The sequence below is a fragment of the Eubalaena glacialis genome, chromosome 13 (assembly GCF_028564815.1).
Source record: "Eubalaena glacialis isolate mEubGla1 chromosome 13, mEubGla1.1.hap2.+ XY, whole genome shotgun sequence".
Lineage (NCBI taxonomy): Eukaryota > Metazoa > Chordata > Mammalia > Artiodactyla > Balaenidae > Eubalaena > Eubalaena glacialis.
The window spans coordinates 85,142,634-85,159,741 of record NC_083728.1 but is presented as its reverse complement, the minus strand read 5'-3'; the positions used below and the strand labels follow the sequence as shown (position 1 = coordinate 85,159,741).

Sequence of the window (17,108 nt, the reverse complement as noted above, 5' to 3'; positions counted from 1 at the left end):
TCGACCTCTATGGATACTGGCCTGGGCCCTGGACCCCAGATCCACCAACACCCCCGTCCCCAGCTTTGGGCAGGGTTGTCTCTTGCCAGGTCTGGGAGTTCTGAGGGAGTCTGGAAGGCTGGGGTGAGGGCAGAGGCACGGGACAGCTGGCCTGTCTCCCCACACTGGGCCCGGGGCCCAGCCGCAGGGGCGGGGGCCTGGCCACTCAGGCCTTGGCTGGGGCCGGATCTTTGGCCGGCCTGCAGGGCCCTCCCTCCTGCTTCCTCTCCCGAGGGCTGTCCTGGCAGGGGCCCCCCTCGCACTTTCTGGCGGGGAACGGGGCCAGCAGTGAAAGAACAGCCACAGAGGGAAAGCAGGAGAGAGATGGGGGAAACTGTGTGTGTGTGTGTGTGCGTGTGTGTGTGTGTGTGTGTGCACGCGCGTGTGTTTTAAGAAAAAAAGCCCACAGTCCAGTCCAGTCAGACCCAGCCTGGGAGGCTTGTGAGCCGGCCTTTCGTAATTGCCCCCTCCCCGCGGCCCCCTCCCCGAGGCCTCCCCCTTCTCCCGCCCTCCCGCCCGCCCTCTCTCCCTCCCTCTTTCCCTCGCAGCCCAACAAGGCAGCAATTACGCTTTGGGGATAAAACGAGGCGCAGAGAGCGGGCTGGGGCATTTCTCCCCGAGATGGCGGGTCTGACAGCGGCAGCCCTGCGGCCCGGAGCCCTCCTGCTCCTGCTGTGCATCTTCCACCCCTCGCAGCCCGGAGGTAGGCCTCACCCTGTTCCCTGATGTGCCCGCAGCCCTCGGGCCTCCCGCTCAGGTGGCTGGACCGACGGACGGCCGAGAGGACGCTCTTCACCCCCAGCATCCTCCAGGGGGTCCCAGGCAGGAGGCCCTCAGCCACTGGATCCTTGGAACTGCCCCTCCCAGGAGCCAGCCGTGCTGAGCAGAAACCTGTCCCACGATCGCCCCACGACTCAGGGTGGTCCCAAACCAACACCGGCTTCTGCTGCCCCAAGAGGGCTGATGGGCCCTGCTCTGTCCTGGGGGATCTCCCGGTATGGGGGTCGCCAGCATGCTGGGGAAGGGCCGATGAGGTCCCGCCAGGTCTGTGGGCACCGGCAGTTTGCACACCTGTGGACCTGCCGGGTGTGCACGTGTGCCCTGGGGGCAGGGGATCTGGGCTGGGGGCCAGCTCAGCGGCAGTGAGCTCTCTGACCTCCACAGGTTCCTCGTCCCCTGGGAAGTCAGGACCCGCTCGGAGCAAAGTCAGGGTTAAGTTGATTATAGGGTTGCGAGTTGGAAAGCTGCCGCTGTGGTCTGTCCCTGGTGAGGAGGGCTGGGAGCATGTGTGTACGTGTGTGAGTGTGTGTGTGTGTGAGTGTGTTACATGCTATTGCACAGGTGTGCATGTTGTGTATATGCCCAGACATGTCACCAAATAGAGGAGGAGTTTTCTGCGAGGGGATGAATGCTCACAGGTTCATCCTTGGACAGGGGTGTGTGTGTGTGTGTGTGTGAGGAGGGGTGTTGTAGGTACGTGAAAGTGCCTGTTAGCATGTGTAAAAGTCTGCCACCCAACAGGCATGTATACGTGGGAGATCTGGTGTCCAGGTGTGTCACTGGGTGTGGTTTGTCACTGTGCATGTGAGTGTGTGTGTGTATGTGTGGTATGGAACACAAGCGAGGACAAGGAAGCTGGGGAAGGTATCCGTCTCCTGGCGGAGGGAGAGTGGTGAGTGGCAGGGGCTTGAGTGGACTTCGGGGCACTCCTGGACCACCTGGCATGTTCCCTGCCTTGGGTCCCGAGGGCGCCCCCCCCTGGGGGCTGCTAGCACCTTGGGGGACCCTGGGAGTGGCCTACCAGGGGTCCCTGACAGTGCTCCTGGCCACGGGAAAAGAGAGGCGCAGGCAGCCCCACGAGCCTTTGGTCGGGTAGCCTGGGTGGGGTCTGGTTTCCGGGAGAGTCTTCCTCGCCATGAGAACCGGCCCTTTGGTGGCGGCCAGCGTGGGGAGGTGCACCGGCTGGAGGGCTGGAGCAACAGCTCTTTCCGTGAGATTGACCAGCTGGGCAGGACCGCTGGGAGCAGGGACTTCCTGCAGAGGTCAACTCCTGGGTCTGGACGAGGCCAAGGGATGGTGTGCACCCTCAGGTGGGGCCCAGGGGCGGCAGCGAGACAGTCCCAGAGGAGCAGCCACCCCCATGCCCGAGAGTAGCAGCTCTGGTCCTGCCTGATCCTCCTCCCCGGAGTTTGGCCCCCGAACATCTGCCTTCCCAGAGAGAGCTCCCACCTAGAGCATGATGGTTAGTCCCCACAGGAACCCTGGGAGTAGAGGATTTTTATCTACGCTTTTCAAATGGGGAGATTGAGGCTCAGACAGGCTAAGGCAGCCCCAGGGGGATTAGTACCAGCCAGCTCTCTGCCCTGGGCCAAAGATGAGGTGGCCAAAGATCCAGGTTCTGAGCAACATTTGGGGAGGGGCAGGCTGGGGGCCAAGTACTCTGGGGTGGGCCTGCCCTAAGAAGAATGCATCCTCGATGACTGGGCTAAATGCTCTGCTGGTCCTGTTCTTTCTTTGCAAACATAAATCTCAGCTCCGTCCCAGGTGGTAGAGTAGCTGGGTCCAAATAAGGGGTGTGTGAATTGATGAGGTCTTCTGGGGTTTGTGCCCAGAGCCTCCCAAAGGAAGTCTAGAGAGATGGGACGTGGGAGGGGTCCCCACCCAAACGCATGTGCGCACACACGCACACACCTGCCTGACTGTCCTGAGCGAACCCAGCATCCCCCCACCCCAAGAAGAGATTACCCTCATGCGTTCCCCAGTTCCAAAGAACCGTGTTGCCAGGGGAGACAAGAAAGGGGCATCCTGGGAAGACTCTGTGATGGTAAAAGTTGTTTAGACCCATTTAAGATGGGTCAAAAGTAGCTTTGAAGATCAGCTGCCCCAAACTCCCACACCATTTAAAAAGAGAGAGAGAAATTAAATCAGTTATAATTGGGACCAACTGCCCCAAACCCCCAGAAATTTTATCATTTTGGTTTTGGGTGTTTTCTTGTTTGTTTGTTTGTTTGTTTTCTTATTTCGGAACTGAAGACGGTTTGCAACAGGGATTTTCAGCCCTGGCTGCATAATTGGAGTTACCCGGGAACTTGAAACAATTCTGATGTGGGGTCTCACCCAAGAATTCTTGCTTTATTTGGTGGTCTGGGGAGGGACCCAGACCTGTAGGTCTTGTAAAAAGCTGCCCAGGTGACTCTGAGGAGCCTCCAGGACCTGGGACCTTGGGATTAGGGGTTGATCCTGCTCCAAGTCTGCTGGGGCCAAGGCAGGAGGACAGACATGTCCGGGGGAGGGAGGGAGGGGACAGAGTCAGTCACTGGAGGATTGTTTTCGAAAAACCCTTGGCGGCCTTTCTCCATGCAAACGACAAACAGCTTCGCGTGGTCTTATCTGCACCCCAGGCCGGCCCCCTGGACTTGGAACTGGCAAAGCCCCCTGCCAAGGCCTGCTGGCCTGCTGCTCGCTCCCAAACAGACATCTCCCAGATCTTTGAACCTAGATCAAAGAATCTGGAACGCAGAATGCCCTGCGTGTGATTGGGGTCAGATGTGGTTCCTGGGCCAGGCACTTCATTTCTCTGACTCTTGGTTTCCCTGGCTGTAAAATGGGGAGAAACATCCCTGCCCTACTTACTGCCTAGGGCCGGTGGGAGGCTCCAGCAATGTAACATTGCAAAAAAAAAAAAAAAAAAAAAAAAAAAAGCATCAAGTAAGAGGACTGTGGGAATGCAAATTTTAAAAACTGTATATTCTCTTATTCAGAATTTGCTATCTTGGACTGATCCACCCTTGTAATTCGTGCACGTTTATGAGGTTTAATTTTCCCTCTTGCTACTCATGCCACGTTTTGTCCAGTGGGGAGGCAGCCCGTGTGTAAACAGAGATGCAGTAATGGAGGAAGCTGACAAGACTGGGAGAGGGGGTGGCCTAGAGGAGTCCCAGGAAATCCAGAAAGGCTTCACGGAAGAAGTGACATTTGAGTTAGACCTTGAAAAAAGGTAAATGTTCGAGGAGCTTCTGTGGATGAGAGGTGGGCCTCAGTCTTTGGGGCTCTGGGAGGCAGAACTAGCGAGACAGAGGGGCAGATTCTATCTCAGTAAGAGGAAGATCTCTCTGCAGGTAGAGCGGACAGCATCGGGAGGTGGGAATTTGCCTGTCACTGGAGGCGTGCAAGCAGGAACACAGTAGGATGTTTGCAGAAGGAATTTCAGCCCAGGCCAGGAGACAGTCATGATCCCTGAGAGTCTAGGATCACGATTCTAAGATGCAAGAGACAAGTTCCACCCTGGGCTAGCCGGTGAAACAAGCCAAACCCACATAAAACAAGACAAGTATGCTCCAGGCCAACTGCTTTGGGCCAGATGAGCAGTGAGAACCACAGGCTCAGACACGGCAGGGGGGAGAAGCTGAGCCCAGTCTTGGTGGAAGGGTAGGACTTGGATAGAGGAGAGGGCATTCCTGGCAGGAGGAACTGCTCAGGCCAAGGAGGGGAGGTGGGAAGGAGGATGCCCCTTCCCATGATGGGGCAGGAGAGGAGGCTGCTGCCCTTCGAAGGCCTTTGATCAACTACTGTCTTATTCTATTCTCACCTCTCCTGCACTTGAAGAGAGGCCGGGCGGGGATCCTTTACACCCACTAAGCCTTCCCTATTTCCTCAGTGCAAAATGGGGATCAAAACCTCTGGCTCCCCAGGCCGTCATGGTTCAGGCACGGAGTCTGGCAAACACTGTTGAGATCTGAATCATGGGGGTGGAGAGTAGGGAGAAGAAAGAGCTGGGGACAGAAGAAGCAGAGAAGGAGCTGGCAGGCCCAGGAGGAGCCTGGCCCCTGGTCGGGGAACAGAACCCCAGGAGAGGAAGTGGGGCTTCAGCCAGGCCAGCCCGAGGTGGGGAGACCCCAAGGTGGGGAGACCCTTAGGCTGGTTGGGGATGGAACAGGTCAGACCAGACCCACAGGCAACCTCCTAGCCTCCCCTCCACCTAACTCACCCATCCTTTATTGAACACCTACTGTATACCTGGCCTCAGGCCATGTACTGTGCAGTGAAGTAGAAACAAAGTGTCACCTTTTTTTTTAAGCGATACCAAGTGCCAGGCCCAGGGTAGGACAGGTCTCTTGAACTCTTTGACAACTCGCAACAACCTGGCAAGGCAGCAGTTATCAGCCCCACGTTGCTACAAAGGAAACTGAGGTTCAGAGAGGTTAAGTGACTTGCCTGAGTTCACACAGATGGTAAGAAGTGGCACAGCTAAGATTAGAGGCTAGATGGGTCTATCCTGAGCCCCTTGCTCCCTCCACCCACCATGTCGTTCCTGCTGTCTGCCCTGGAGCAGAGGGTTAGAGAGGGAGGAAGGGGAAGAGGGAGAGAGGCCGAGGCAGAGAAAGGCCTGGAGCACAACAGGGAAAGGCACATAAGAGACAGAGCTCAGAGCTCGGAGCCGGAGGCTGGAGCCAGAGAAGGCATCAAAGGCCTGGGGCGGACCATGTGTGCACTTGGCAGCCGATGACAGGACCCAGGCGCTCATTCCCAGCAGGCCCAGCCTCCTGGGGCCACTGCCCTGAGCCCCCGAGGCTCTGAGCAGACTGCTTAGACACTCCAGGCCTGGATTGCAGTGCCTGGGCGGGGGAGGTAGGGGGGTGGCGCCGGGGCTTTGGCACGGGGTGGCCATGACAGCTTGGCATCCTCCACCCTGCTGGGCCGTGGCTTAGGCTGACAAGGCCCTGGGGCCAGCAGGCCAGATGTCTGCTGGGCATACTGCGGAGCTGCCCGACACTGTCCCCCAACCCAGTCCGCGCCCCATTCAGCAGGGTGGTGCTGGGGCCCGGGCTGGGGCAACGGCAAGGCGGCTTGTCAAGGCTGGGGCCGTTCTGTGGCGGTGGAGTCGGGGCCTGGTCTGCACCAGGATTGTCTGTTGCCATGACTACGTGCAGGCTGGGTCTGGGGCGCCTGCATCACAGTATTCCCCGGTGAGAGCTTCTCTGGTCCGTGGGGACTGAACTCGTGATCTGGGCTGGGCAGACAGCCCCTGGACTGGCCAGTGAATTAGCTTTTCCTTAGGAAACTATTCACTTTGCTCATTCATGGTGTCCTCCTCTGGGCCTCGGCGCCTCCTTAGGCAGCTCTGTGTCAGACAGCCAGAGCACCACCCAACCACTGCTGCCCGGTGGCTGAGGACGCGAACCTCACGCGGTCCTCTCAGCGTGGGAATGGCTGCACTTCTGTCGGCAGCAGCCACAGTTCCTTACCGCTCACTGTCACAGTCTGGCCTGCCCTCACACAACTCTGGCCCCCGCCCGTGCCGCTCAGGGCTGGAGAGGCTTGGCTGCCCAGCAAAAGGTGCTCAGACCCAGCCCCATGCCAGGCTCTCTCCAGGTAACCCAGTGCAAACCGTTATGCTCAGAGGAGTGGCCTGGCTTTGAATCCAGGCTCCATCTCTTTCCACCTGTGGGACCCCCCGCACATCCCTTAACCTCTCTGAGCCTGACTTCACATCTGTTAACATGAAGGTAATAATCCCTGCCCTTCCAACCTCACCAGGCCATTTTGAGGAGCATGAATGAGAAAATGCTTTGTAAACATTATTTGCTTAGTCAACCTAAATTGCTTTGGAGACACGCAGTATTATTATCATCATTATCTTTATCGTTAGCGTGCTTTTATTCATTCTGGCTAATGGGGGACTCTACCTACTTCATTCCAGGGGTCCCAGGGGCTGTTCCTGGTGGAGTGCCTGGAGGCGTCTTCTACCCAGGTAATGTACATGAAATTGTCACACTCCCAGGAAAGACAGATGGTGATTACATTTGCAAGAGATGCGTGACGCTGCAGAAGGGAAGAACATTGGCACACCTACCCCAGAGGACCCATAAGTTACTCCTATTTTAAAAGGCAGTTATATGATGCTATTTTACAACTATTAAGAGCATAAATTTTCTGAAAGATGAAACGCAATGCTTGTGAGACTGTCGGAAAGTGGCCGCCTCACCGATCCCTGCTGTTTAGTCTTCGAACCATTCACCTCACTCTTGGAAACCCATTCAAAGGAAATAATTGAAAAGAAGAGAAAAAGAACCATCTGCCCCAAGGTTCATAGGAATGTTCCTTGCAAAAATGCAAACAAGAAACCCACCTGACTGGAGGGTGTGATTAAGTAAACTTATATGATGCAGCTACTAAAAATTATGAACATGCTATCTGTCGGGTAACATGGTAAAGTGATTTTCAAGTAAAAACAATATAAAAGCAAGGACTAGGTGCAGATGGAGATTGGGCCCCCCTCCAAAAAAAGAAAATGGGCAGAATATTAACTCAATGGCATGGGAGGGGGGGGTGGGTGCGTATTTTCTTTTTTTTTAACATCTTTATTGGAGTATAATTGCTTTACAATTTTTCTTTTAATTTAGAAAAAAGCATAATGTTTTAAAGTAGATTGAAACATCAAAACTAATATTTTCAATACTTACAAAGTGTCTGAGTGTTCAGAACCAACGTGGAAGTGAGGGCAGCTACCAGCACACTCCCAGGTACACACGGGCACACAGCTGTTTCCCCGATGAGACGGATGAGGAAACGGAGGCTCACAGAGGTCAAGGCTTGCCCGAGGTCACATGGCTAGGCAGCAGTGGATTTGACCAGGGTCGATGGATGGCTTCCTGGCAGGGGCCCTGATGGTCCTCTCTCTCTCTCTCTCTTTCTCTCTCTCTCTCTCTTTCTCTCTCTCTCTCCCCTCAACACAGGGGCTGGTCTCGGAGGCCTGGGAGTAGGAGGTGAGCTCAGACACCAAACTTGGTTCCTCAGCGACGGGGTCTGGGTCTCACTCTAGTCCACATACGTGCTCAGACCTCAGAACCTCAGAAGGCCCAGACATTAAGGGACCCCTCATTTCACAGACCGAGCATCCAGTGGGGAGGGATTTGTCTAAGAACTAGAACTCACGAGCCCCCTAAGCCCCTCCCCCTGGCCTCTTTCCCTGGGGGCCCTGCCTTCTTTCATATTTCTTTCTTTTTTTTTTCAAATTAATTAATTTATTTATTTTTGGCTGTGTTGGGTCTTCGTTGCTGTGTGCGGGGGCTTTTCTCTAGTTGCTGCAGGCGGGGGCTACTCTGCATTGTGGTGCGTGGGCTTCTCATTGCAGTGGCTTCTTTTGTTGTGGAGCATGGACTCTAGGCACACGGACTCAGTAGTTGTGGCTCGCGGGCTCTAGAGAGCAGGCTCAGTAGTTGTGGCGCACGGGCTTAGTTGCTCTGCAGCATGTGGGATCTTCCCGGACCAGGGCTCTAACCTGTGTCCCCTGCACTGGCAGGCAGATTCTTAACTGCTGCGCCACCAGGGAAGTCCCTCTTTCATATTTCTTTTGATCCTCAGTAATATCCCTGCAAAGCCAACTGTGCGGGAAGCATCATCCCCTTCAGAGGCTGGGAAACAGTGTGAGAGAGGGTAACCCCAAATCAGGGCCAGAGCTGGGCTTCCCACCCAGGCATGTGGACACTGGGCTCCCAGCAGCTCCCTGTGCAGAGGGGAGGACCATTCCTCACCCCACAGTGAGACCCCGCAGTGCCCTGGGGGATCGTGGTAGGTCAGGTGGGCTGGGACTCCCCATTTACCACCATCTCTTCCCTCTGCAGCACTGGGCCCTGGAGGCAAACCACTCAAGCCAGGTAAGACCCGTGGCCTCAGAGCACTGAGTGAGTGCCGGCGGGGCAGGGGAGGGAAGGGTCCGCAGAGCTGTGAACCCAGCCTATGGACGGAGGAGGGAGGGAAGTGGTGGGCGGCAACAGCCCCTCTGCCCCCTAGTCAACCCCACCTATGACCTGGCTAGGGCCAAGCTCCAGGGCATCCAGGGTCAGGAGGCTGGGGGCAGCTTGCTGTCCTCCATGTGTGAGGGGTGTCTGGCACCTACCCTGCCAGTGCCTATGTGCCCAGCTGCCCTGACTGTCCCCTGTGCACAGGGTCCCAGAAACAGCCCTGGTGCTGGAGTCAAAGGTAGGAATTGATGTTCCAGTGGCCACCAAGCCTGTGGGCTCAGACACAGATGGTGGGCCCCATACTCTGCCTGAATGGTCCCTGACCACAAACCAAGCCCTCTCTTACTCCAGGCCAAGATCCTAGATATCCCTGAACTTAATGACAATCTGAGCCCTTATCCTGACCCCAGGCTGAATCTTGACCCCAGACCAAGCCCTGAACCTAACCCTAGGCTGCACCCTGACCCTGGCCCCAGATGAGCTTCCTTCCCAGGCCCCTTCCAGCTGTGTCCAGACCAAGGAGTCTTCCAGTATGAAGATGTGGCCAGATCTATCCCGGCCTTGCCCATGGGGCTTGGATCTGCCACTAGGGTCCACCATCAGCTCCAGAGAACACACCCCCAGGAAAGAGGGAGGGCGGGTTCCTCCTCCAGGAGGCCCTGGTGGGTAAGGAGCAGGTGGAGGAAGGGGCGTCTCTGTCCGGATTTATGGCCCTAACAGCATGAGATGCTTCACATGCAGCCCTGGCACCCCCCACCCTGATCCGTGTCTCCCTGGCTCTGAAGCCTGGGACTGCAGGACAGTTTGCATGTCCAACAGCTCTTATGAAATCCACATGTTCGATGATTCAAGTGCAAGTGAATCTACAAGACCCAGCTTCCCCTTCCCTGCAAGCCCATCTGGGTTATGAAACTACAGGGCTGGGGCCAGGCGAGAGAGATGCAGGAGGGCAGGAGGCCTGGGCAAGGGGTTTGCTGGGGTCTGTTGGGGTCTGCAAGGCTGGAGCCCTCGGGATTCACTGCTTATCCCACCTGAACCTGTTTCCTATCTTCTCGGAGGGGTGAGTGATCTTAACAGAGTCTTTGACGGTAGAGAGAGAACAGGGAAAGGCTAGATAAACAAAGGTGTGGAATTAGGATCGTGCTTAGCTGCGAAGACCCAAATGGTAGCAGTCGTGACTGCAGAGCTAGAACGGGGATTGATTGATCCCATTGGCAGCAGGGGACACATGGCAGGTTGTGATGAAACACCGAAGAGAAGACTGCGAAAACTGCATTCAGCTGCAGTTGATAAAGTGAAGCTTTTATTAATGAAAGATTTAGTTTAGACTTCCAAAAGAACTTCTGGCTCGGGGTGAAGGCATAGACCAAGAGGAGAGTCAGAGCATCTGCTGATGAAAAGGGGCTGGACTCCATGACCTCCCTGAGGTCATCTTTCAGCCTTAGGACTCTGGACTACAAAGGCCTGGACAGGGCCACAGTGGCCCCCCCCACAAAGGGCAGCTCCCCACATCCGGGCAGCAGGGACGTCTGGGCCTGCCCAGATGGGATGGAACTGGGCACAGACAATGCATGTCATGCTTGGGAACAACTAATCCGTTGGCGAGTAGAGGGTGGGTGGCCTGGCAGCTGCTCCGCGTGGGCCTCGGCGGGTGGCCCTGCCTGGGCTCTCAGTGGGGGACCAGGCAGCTGGGAGCCAGCCCCACCGACACCCCCAGCACCGGCTGGAGGCCAGTCACCCACGCGAGAGGACGGGAAGGAGCAGGGGGGCCACCCACCGGTCACCCTGGCAGGCTGCAGACACTCTGTGCCCTCTGCCCACAAGCCCTCTGGTCCCAGGAAGGTCAGGAACACACTGGCCCTTTTGTAAGTGGGGAAACTGAGTCTCAGAGAGGTGAAGTGACTTGCTCTTTCATGCAAGGAGTAGCTTGGGACAGCAGGATTTGAATCCAGGGCTCTCTGACTCCAGGGGAGAGAGACGGTTGGGTAAGCCAGGCCCCTGGGCAACCAACCGTGGTCAAGTCCTCGCCCCTCTCTCCTCCTCACCCCTCTCTCCTCCTTTCTAGGGGCTGGACTCCTTGGGGCATTTGGGCCAGGAGAGTCCACAGGAAGGAGGGCATGTAGCTGGTCATGCTACGGGGTGCCCCTGGGACCAGACAACTCTGGGGGAGCACGGGACGAGAGTAGATGGCTGCACAGGGGCTGCGTGCCCCACCCCACGCACCCAGCCTCTTCTCACTTCCTGTTCGGTCCCCATCCTCTCCTCCCAGCCCCTCTGTGGTCAGGAAAGGCCTGAGCGTGTCCGCTGCCCTGTTGGAGCTCAGGATACAGGCCTGGCTTGAGAGAAACCCCTGCCAGAGCTGGGGAGGGGCAGGGCCTGCAGTCCTGGGAAGTGGACCCAGGCACGCCCCATGCCCAGCTAGACCACACCACACCTGCCCGGAAGGGAGACTGGCCAGAGTCAGAGGCCCATCTTACAGAGGGGCTGGCGGGGTTTCAGACGGGCCAGCTCACAAAAGTAGGAAATGGGGTCGGGGGACCACACCCAGTGAAAGCCAGGTGGACTCTCCAGGGCTCAGCAGTCCTGCGTGTTTGAGGTCGGTCCCCAGAGAGGCCGCCCCTGAGCTTGGAACCCTGGTGGCCAGGACCGGTGCTTGTGGGAGAGATTCTCACATAATTGGAAACAAACCCGGCACGGTTGTGAACTCCAACCTGATTGCCCATCCGTCCTGGCCAAAGCCATGGAATGTCTCCTGGAGGGGGAAAAGGAGAGATTGAGCCCAGATGTGGGAAAGAGAGAGCCAGAGGGACACATTTGGCTTTTCATAAACATTTTAGCATCTGTCTGCAGGCAGGGAGGCTCCCGGACTGCAGGGCAGGCTAGACGGATGGACAAAAGGGGCTCCAGATACAGGGGAGAGGGCGTGGCCTGAGGCAGGGGACCCCTGCAAGGAAGCCAATGAGAAGCCTGGGGTGGGGCGGCTAACGTGGGACCAGAGCAGGGCCTGGCCTCGGTGAGGCCTTGCTGGCAGCTCCTGCTCAGCTCCAGCCCTCACAGAAAGCCCTTCTGGGTCCCTCGTTAGGTGGCGGGCCTTCTAAGGGAAGTGAGGTCCGGTCAGGGCGTGTTGTAGGGAGTCAACACAGTCAGTCCACATGGCACATAGCAGTTGGTTGCTAACCAGCTGCTGCTATTTTATCAGATTGTCCCTTGAGTACCAAAGGTTTGAGTCCAGCTTAGGGCCCTGAGCGGCCACACGCCGACCACAGCATCGCCAGGTTCCTGCCCCTACTCCACGAGACCCTTTCCACCCTGGGCCCAGGAACGATGCCCCACACCAGCCCCTCACCTGGCTCTGTCGTCTTCTCCCTGAAGGTGCTGGAGGGCTCGTAGGCGCTGGTCTTGGGGCAGGTTAGTGTTGACACCCAGGCAAGATGCCCCTCTGGGGGCCAGAGCCAAGCCCAGGGCATCTGCCCGGTATGGAGGGCAGTTGGGGGTACAAGGATGCAGACCGGGCCTGTCCTGGGCACTGGTGTAGGGGGTGGTGCTGAGACCACCTGCCCTGAGCAGCTGTCCAGGGCACAAGGGAATCACAGCTAGGTCCTGGGTGCTGTTATAACCTAGTCACGAGAGCTGGAGGGAAGCAGCCCCAGGATCCCAAAGGAGTCGCCCACCTCGGCGGGGCTTCAGGAAGGCTTTTTGGAGGAGGGAGGTGTGGAGGTTTGACCCTGAAAGATCCCTGCAGTTTGTCAGGCCGAGCGGAGCAGCCTGGTCCATACTGCCCGCCGACACCGCACACAGTCCTGGGAGCAGCCGTCACAGCTTTGCATTGAGCAGAAGAGCCTCAAATGTACCTCGTGGGCAGGGCGGGCCGGGGAAGGGCTGCGGGCAGGACCTCACCCCGTCCTCCTCTCCGCAGGGCTCGGGGCCTTTCCTGCAGGGGCCTACCCAGGAGCTCTGGTGCCCGGTGGCCCCGTTGGCGCTGCTGCAGCCTATAAAGCCGCTGCCAAGGCCGGTGAGTGTTACCCTTTGGGACGTGCCATAAGCCCTCTGGCCCCCGCAGGCTCTCCACTTTGCAAAGAACCTTTCCTGAGGGGCAGGCAGACGGGAGCCTCAGCTCCAACTCCTGGGGGTGTGGGGAGGCAACCAGCTGTGCCGGAGTCTCAGAGGTGGTGGCAGGGCCAGACCTCAGCCCCAGGCCCTCCTGCCTTTGACTGTTCCTGGTGTGACCTCTCTCCTCTCCCACTCCTGGCTCTGTAGGTGCTGCGGGGCTTGGTGGGGTCGGCGGCTTAGGAGTGCCTGCAGGTATGGAGGCGAGACCTGGGTGGCCCCGGTGAAGGCCGCAGGGTCGGGGGTGGAGCCCACTCTGACGTGGCCCCTTCCCTACCAGGTGCGGTGGTACCTCAGCTCGGAGCAGGAGTTGGAGTTGGAGGGAAGCCCGGGAAGGTGCCAGGTCAGTGTGGACGGAGTCCCTGGGGGTGGAGGGCAGAGGTCAGGGAGGAGCGAGAGCTTCTAAGGCCCACGGGGCAGGAAGGACAGGGCCTGGCTGCAGCAGGGCAGGGGGCATAGCCAGGCCCAGAGCACGGTACCGTGTCCCAGATAGGGGCGAGGGGCCCTGGTCTACCTTCCGGGCCCTTCTTCCAGGACCTTGGAGCAGACCTCAGAGACAGACTCTGTGGCACCCACATTCAGGCGACAGATGGGGAGTCAGCGCAGAAGGGCCCGCCCCGCCACTGCGGAGCTGGGGTGAGCCCGAGGTGCGCCAACTCCCCATCCGGTGCTTGTTCGTCTGCACCAAGCCTTTGAGGAAGTGACTTCAGGTTAAACAAAAGGCTGCCTGAGTCCACACAGCAGGGAGGGAACATCTGGAAGCTGTTAACCTAGAGGTGGGCTGGGCCGGCCATGTAAACAGGCTCCAGGAGATGGGACAAATCCACGCACAGAAGGGTTTGCAGATGACTTCCGGAACTTTCGGGAGGAGGGCTGCAGCCAGCGCATGTGTGTCCCTCGCTGTTCCCGCCGGGCACCCAGGTGGCTGGCTCGGGAGCCCCGGAGCTGCCACGGCGGGACGGGCCAGGAGGGGCCCCTGGAGGCCAGGCTGTTGCTCACGCTCCTTCTTTGGCCACAGGTGTGGGGCTCCCAGGTGTATTCCCAGGCGGAGTGCTCCCTGGCACAGGTGAGAGCAAGGAGGGAAAGGGGACCCTATAGCAAGGAGAGCAGACCCTGGCAGCCTCCCCAGTGGCCCCCCACCTCCCCCGAAGCCGAGGCCACCAGAGACCTTGGGTCCTGACCAGCATTTTCTCCCTAAGCATCAAAGCTCAGGCTACAGACATAAGATCTCTGGTTGTCTTTCCCCTACGAAGATCAACAAGCTTCCCCTGGCCCCCCAGAGCCCTGAGCCCAGGCCCAGACCCAGACATCATCGCAGCCTGCAGTGGGCCCCCAAGGACAGACCAAGTCCCCAGTGTGGCCAGCTCTTTCCCAAAAGCCATAAGTCACCAGGGGGCCCACCCAGTGCATCTGCCCTGCAGGAGACCCTCAGAGCTGCCCTCTCAACCTCCTTTCCCCACCAGGGCCCGGCCACCCCACCCAACGTGTGACCTCTTGAATTCCCCCAAAAGCCCAGACTCGGGCTGCTCTGCGGGATTTGCTGGCAGAGTGTCCCTCCCTCGGCCCCTCCCTGCCACGGTGGCCCAGCCCCAGGGGAGACAGGAGAGGTGGCAGCCCTGGACACTGGCAAATGGAGTGTCACCCAGCCAGAGCAGATGACTGCTTTGTGTTTGCTTGTGAATCACATCCAGTGAGAGCCCCCCAAGGTCACAGGCCTCCCCAACCTGCAGGCTCTTCCCATTTCTGGCAGGCTTCTGCTGTCTGCCTTCTCTGATGAGGGTGGGCAGGGCGGCGGGAAATTAACTCCAGTTTAGAGACAGGCCAACAGAAACACAGCAGCACATGGCTAGGAAATAGGATTAAAACTTCTGACCTTGGGTCAGATGGGGAAGAAAAGTCACCACCAAAGAGGCCCTCCCCCGACCCTGTGAGCCATGCCAGTAGCTGACAGTCAGTGCAGAAGGAGGCCAGCTGTGTCACTGACGGGGGTGTGGTGCCGGGCTGGACGTTCCAGGCCGGCCTTCCCATGCCCACTGCGAGCCCCCTCTTTGCCCCTTCAGGAGCTCGGTTCCCGGGTGTAGGGGTGCTCCCTGGGGTTCCCACTGGAGCAGGAGTCAAGGCCAAGGCCCCAGGTATGTTGCCAGCTGGGCTGGTGACCCGTGGTGGGAATCTCCGTTCGCCCTCAGTCCCCTCCGTCCCGGGGTGAGGGGCGGGGACCCTGGGCTCAGCTGGCTGAGATGGGCGGCACATCTGTCAGAAATCCCCGAGAGTGTGCGAGGCAGCATGAGCTGGGAGGTCTGGGCAGAAGTGGCCACGGCTCGGGTCAGCCCGCCCCTCAGCGCTGCCATTGGTGCGTGGGTGCCCTGTGCCCGTGGTGGCAGGGCTGCAGTGATGGCTCCTTGTCACTGCAGGTGGAGGCGGAGCTTTTGCTGGAATCCCAGGTAAGGCAAGGCTGGGTCCCCCACGCCAGTGAGGGTGGGCAGGCCAATGGGTCGACCAGCCGGGCAGGAGATCCTCCCCTGGGAGGGGCTGGGCGTGCCTACTGCTCCAGGCCTCAGACTGGCTTCAGCACAAGGTGGCATCAATCACAGGCCTGCTTCCCCCGTCCCAACCCTCTGTCTGGGAGCCCAGATGAGCCCAGAAAACCCAGCAGTCTGTGCCAAATGCCACAAGGGCTACAGGCCCTAAGTGTGGCCCAAGCCCCAGGAGGGAGAGTGTCCTGCAGCTTCCAGAAGGAAGTGGCCCATCACTGGGGGTTGCTCTGCTGGCCGATGAGAAAGAGGCAGGAAGGCCCTCTAGGCACTAGGATGGTTTCCGGATTCCGGATGCCGTGGGAGCTCATTCTGTCTGAGCAGAAAGTGGAGCGTGAGGCTGGGGGCTTCGCAGGGGCTGCTGGCCCGAGTGGCTGGGACCTGATTTTGCTCTCCTTGTTCCCACAGGAGTTGGACCCTTTGGAGGTCAGCAGCCTGGAGTCCCTCTGGGGTACCCCATCAAGGCACCCAAGCTGCCAAGTAAGGCAGAAGGGGGATTCGAGAGACACCACTCGCTGGGCCTCCCTACTGGGAAGCCAGCTTGAGAGGGGACTTGTTTGGCCACCTGTGTCTTGGGGTGGATGGGGGTAGTCAGGAAACCTGGTATTAAAGCCCATTTCTGGTCGCCAGCAAAGGAAAGCAGGGGGAAGCCATCCTGCAGGTGTTGGTCTCACTCCCATGCACACACATGCACAAGTGTGCACACACATGCACACACATGCACAGAGACCTGTAGCCCTGATGGGAAACCACTTGCGTTGATGGTAAGAAACACCATTCACTGGAAAGACCCCTCTGATGTCGACCCACCTCCACCCCAGCAATCAGCTCACATCATGAGCTGTTTCCTGATGGGGAGGAGAGTAAGGAAGATACTCAGACTCTAGGGCCATGGCAGGGCCTGGGTTGGTAGAAGAACGGGTGTCCCATCATGCCCTGGGGCAGGGGTGTCCTCTCCCTCCTCCACCAAGGCCTCTGCTCTCCCGAGAGCCTCTGAAAGGAGCTCACAGCCCTGGTGGGGGCGGCGCGGTCTCGGGCTTCAGTACCTATGGGAATAGGTCTGTCTACCCAGGTAGTGGGGGCCCAGTGAGGTATGGGGCTGCCATGGGGCAGCCCCTGATCCCACACTCCGTCTCCTCAGGTGGCTACGGACTGCCCTACAGCACTGGGAAACTGCCTTTTGGTAAGGCCCTCTTAGACTGGCGGGCTTCTGGCTCTCTCCAGCTGCAGGGTTCTGGCAAGGGAGCTGTGGCCCCAGCTCAGGGCTAAGAGAGCACCAGCTGGAGGGAGGGGGGTGGTGTGGAGTCTCGGAATGGGAGTCCCCGAAGGAGGGGACATGGAACTTGGACTCAGACAGCCTCATTCTCAGTCCTGGCCCTCGCACTTATCACCAGGTCTTGGGAGAACCAGTTTCTTCTCTGAGCCTCAGTGTCTTTGTCTGTAAAATGGGAATAACCATCCCATACACATTTGTATTTAACTCTGGCTGTGGGGGGGGCAGGTGGAGACTCTGGGTGGCCTGGCCCTTGAAGGGCAGGGTAGGGGGCAGCCACGGTGAGGTCCACGTGGATGCCCAGAGGCTCTCGTTTTGCAGGCTATGGGCCTGGAGCAGTAGCTGGTGCCGCGGGCAAGGCCGGGTACCCAACGGGGACAGGTAAGGAGAGCCTCACCCCACTGCCAGCCAAAG

At 58.5% G+C, this 17,108-nt stretch overlaps 1 protein-coding gene across 4 annotated transcripts in view; it reads left to right on the top strand.

Moving 5' to 3' along the window:
- Positions 1–346: 346 nt before the first annotated feature.
- Positions 347–17,108, top strand: part of ELN (elastin) — a 32,618-nt gene continuing 15,856 nt past the window's right edge. The window contains exons 1-13 of one of the 4 annotated variants that reach the window (XM_061208691.1): positions 347–742; positions 6,740–6,790; positions 7,776–7,805; positions 8,664–8,696; positions 12,700–12,795; positions 13,041–13,085; positions 13,171–13,233; positions 13,909–13,956; positions 14,951–15,022; positions 15,302–15,331; positions 15,830–15,901; positions 16,563–16,604; positions 17,016–17,075. In XM_061208691.1, coding sequence (XP_061064674.1) covers positions 661–742; positions 6,740–6,790; positions 7,776–7,805; positions 8,664–8,696; positions 12,700–12,795; positions 13,041–13,085; positions 13,171–13,233; positions 13,909–13,956; positions 14,951–15,022; positions 15,302–15,331; positions 15,830–15,901; positions 16,563–16,604; positions 17,016–17,075 — 724 coding nt within the window. In that variant the 5' untranslated portion in view covers positions 347–660. The remainder of the gene's footprint in view (positions 743–6,739; positions 6,791–7,775; positions 7,806–8,663; positions 8,697–12,699; positions 12,796–13,040; positions 13,086–13,170; positions 13,234–13,908; positions 13,957–14,950; positions 15,023–15,301; positions 15,332–15,829; positions 15,902–16,562; positions 16,605–17,015; positions 17,076–17,108) is intronic. The other 3 variants (XM_061208692.1, XM_061208689.1, XM_061208690.1) reach the window with 3 other exon arrangements.